The sequence below is a fragment of the Bactrocera tryoni genome, unplaced genomic scaffold (assembly GCF_016617805.1).
Source record: "Bactrocera tryoni isolate S06 unplaced genomic scaffold, CSIRO_BtryS06_freeze2 scaffold_25, whole genome shotgun sequence".
In the NCBI taxonomy this organism is placed as follows: domain Eukaryota; kingdom Metazoa; phylum Arthropoda; class Insecta; order Diptera; family Tephritidae; genus Bactrocera; species Bactrocera tryoni.
In genome coordinates, this window is record NW_024395977.1 from 23,454,234 (window position 1) to 23,456,383 (window position 2,150).

General features: G+C 35.0%; 1 protein-coding gene across 1 annotated transcript; it reads left to right on the forward strand.

Annotated features, from left to right (window-relative positions):
• The first annotated feature begins 563 nt into the window (after positions 1-563).
• LOC120780895 lies at positions 564-1,749 on the forward strand. The gene is made up of 3 exons (XM_040113133.1): positions 564-786; positions 863-1,040; positions 1,098-1,749. Coding segments are annotated over exons 1-3 (795 nt in total). The 5' UTR covers positions 564-784; the 3' UTR covers positions 1,713-1,749.
• Positions 1,750-2,150: the final 401 nt, after the last annotated feature.

Consider the following 2,150-nt stretch of genomic DNA (forward strand, 5'->3'; position numbering starts at 1 on the left):
GCAGTTCACTTGTCCGTAGGTGGACCTTTTCTATAATTTACCTTCACAGCCTATACAAGTTGGTAAATAAATTTGAATATCTTACTTGGGAGAGTGTCAGCTGGAGCGTACAGTATTAAATAGTATATTATTAACAGTTATACTATTTATTTTTAAAATTTAACCTTAACAAATACAAACAGAAAACAGCTAAGGAAGTGCCAAGTTCGGGTGCAACCGAACATTTTATACTCTTGCAACTCACAAGAATCAAAGCCAGGGAAATACTTTATGGTGTAAAACGTCAACCTGGGGATCGAAATCCAAGCAATTTTGAGTTTGGTAGGTAAGTGAAGCTTCAGCTCTAATTTATCTATTTTAGGAAAACAGATACACAGTTGTGAGTATAATACGCTTCCTAATTTTCATTGGTACGAGTATAACTGATATATTGGCGGATATATGGGTACAAAATAACCTGGAAGTTCGAAAATCTTTATATTAGGTATACGGGGTCTTAAGAAAGTATTTTTGACCTACAGTCATACCATTGTCAAAGAAGCACTATCCCTGCATTTCAACTATATACTTCAGACATTGACCGATATTTTCGAATAAAAGACAACTATATGGCCCCTATTATGAGTTCCATTCGATCTTCGCTATTCGCTGGCTATCGAAAATCGAATGTCAAATTCTATCATGAGCTATGCAACCCTGTCGAAATTTTCGTTGAGCATCGAAATGGCTGTCGAACAAAATTTACCTATCGACAGCGTAGCGTATTGAATGGAAATTTGTGAAAATGTAGGTTTTTTGCGTTTATTTATTGCTTTATGGTAACAAATAATTAATTTATACTATTTTTGTTAATTTTATGCAGGTCGAAAGTCGTGAGCACTAAACAGCAATTGGAAAAACTGGTAGCTTTAATGGAAGAAAATCCACAATTTGCAAGAGGGATTTGCACCAAAGTTCAGGCGGCAACAAAGTGGGAGGGATTTGCTTTGGGGCTAAACTGTTTGGGTCCACCAACTAGACCAGCGGCAAAGTGGATGAAGGTTCATAAAGTTGTTCTGTGTTTTTTGTGGAAATACATTTTTATTTGGACATTTTAGGTATGGGTTGATATGAAGTCAAAGACAAAGAAAAAACTGTCGCAAAACAAAGCGGAGTACAGAGCAACAGGCGGAGGTACTAACAGGTTGCTGGGATTTTCTAATACTGAAGAGAGTATTATTGGCTTACTGGAGTTTGATGCCTGCATAAACCCGCCGGGAGCCGAATTTGGTCTGGATATAAGTGGCGATGTTGAACCACAACTTTCAGCTCCACCAAATCCCACCCCACATCCTCAGGCTGAAAACTCTGAAAAAAGTGAAGTGGAGTTTTATTCTGAGGCTCACGAGCTTCCAGCACGCAAAAAGCGGCCAATTAAAAAATGCAACAAGGCAGAGAGGCTGAGGTTACTGGACTCCCAGACAAATGCCAAGAAACAGTACTACGAAGAAATGGTCTCCACTTTAGGGGACATACGAAAATGTGCTGAAGAAAAAGTGGAATACCAAAAGAAACAGTATGAACTGGATAAAAATGCAACAGAGGTAATGCTACAGCTGAAAAGGGAAAAACTGCGGGTTTACAAAGAAGAAGTCTTAAAAAGCCAGCAAGATCGCGGATCAAAACTGCAGTTAAAACTTGCAATTCTAGAGCTTAAAAAAATCTTTAAATAATTCTTATCTTTTATATTTAGACCTAAGTTTAAGTGCCTTAAAGAGACTGAATAAATATTTTTTGTTTTTATATTGCTATTTCAAGATTGTATATACTTCTAAGTAGAATAGGTAAATGAATTATGTGATATTTTTCGGTTTCTATTAGTATTTTAAGACTGTATATACTTCTAAGTAGAATAGGTAAATGAATTCTGTGATATTTTTCGGTTTTTATTAGTATGTTAAGACTGTATGTACTTCTAAGTACAAAAGGTAAATGAATTATGTGATATTTTTTGTCAAAGAGTAATTTTTATTACGTAGATAAACATGAACAATGAATTCCATAATAAATATTTTGAATAAATAAACTTCTAATTTATTTTTTTTAATTATATCTAAAACGTTCTTAATATACAATTTCTAATTGCTGCTGCCTCCGAGTCGTTATCAGAT

Excerpts from the sequence above, each read along its gene's own strand:
- LOC120780895 (XM_040113133.1), top strand. Across the intron at positions 1,041-1,097 it reads CAGCGGCAAAGTGGATGAAG|GTATGGGTTGATATGAAGTC; the intron begins GTTCATAAAGTT and ends TGGACATTTTAG.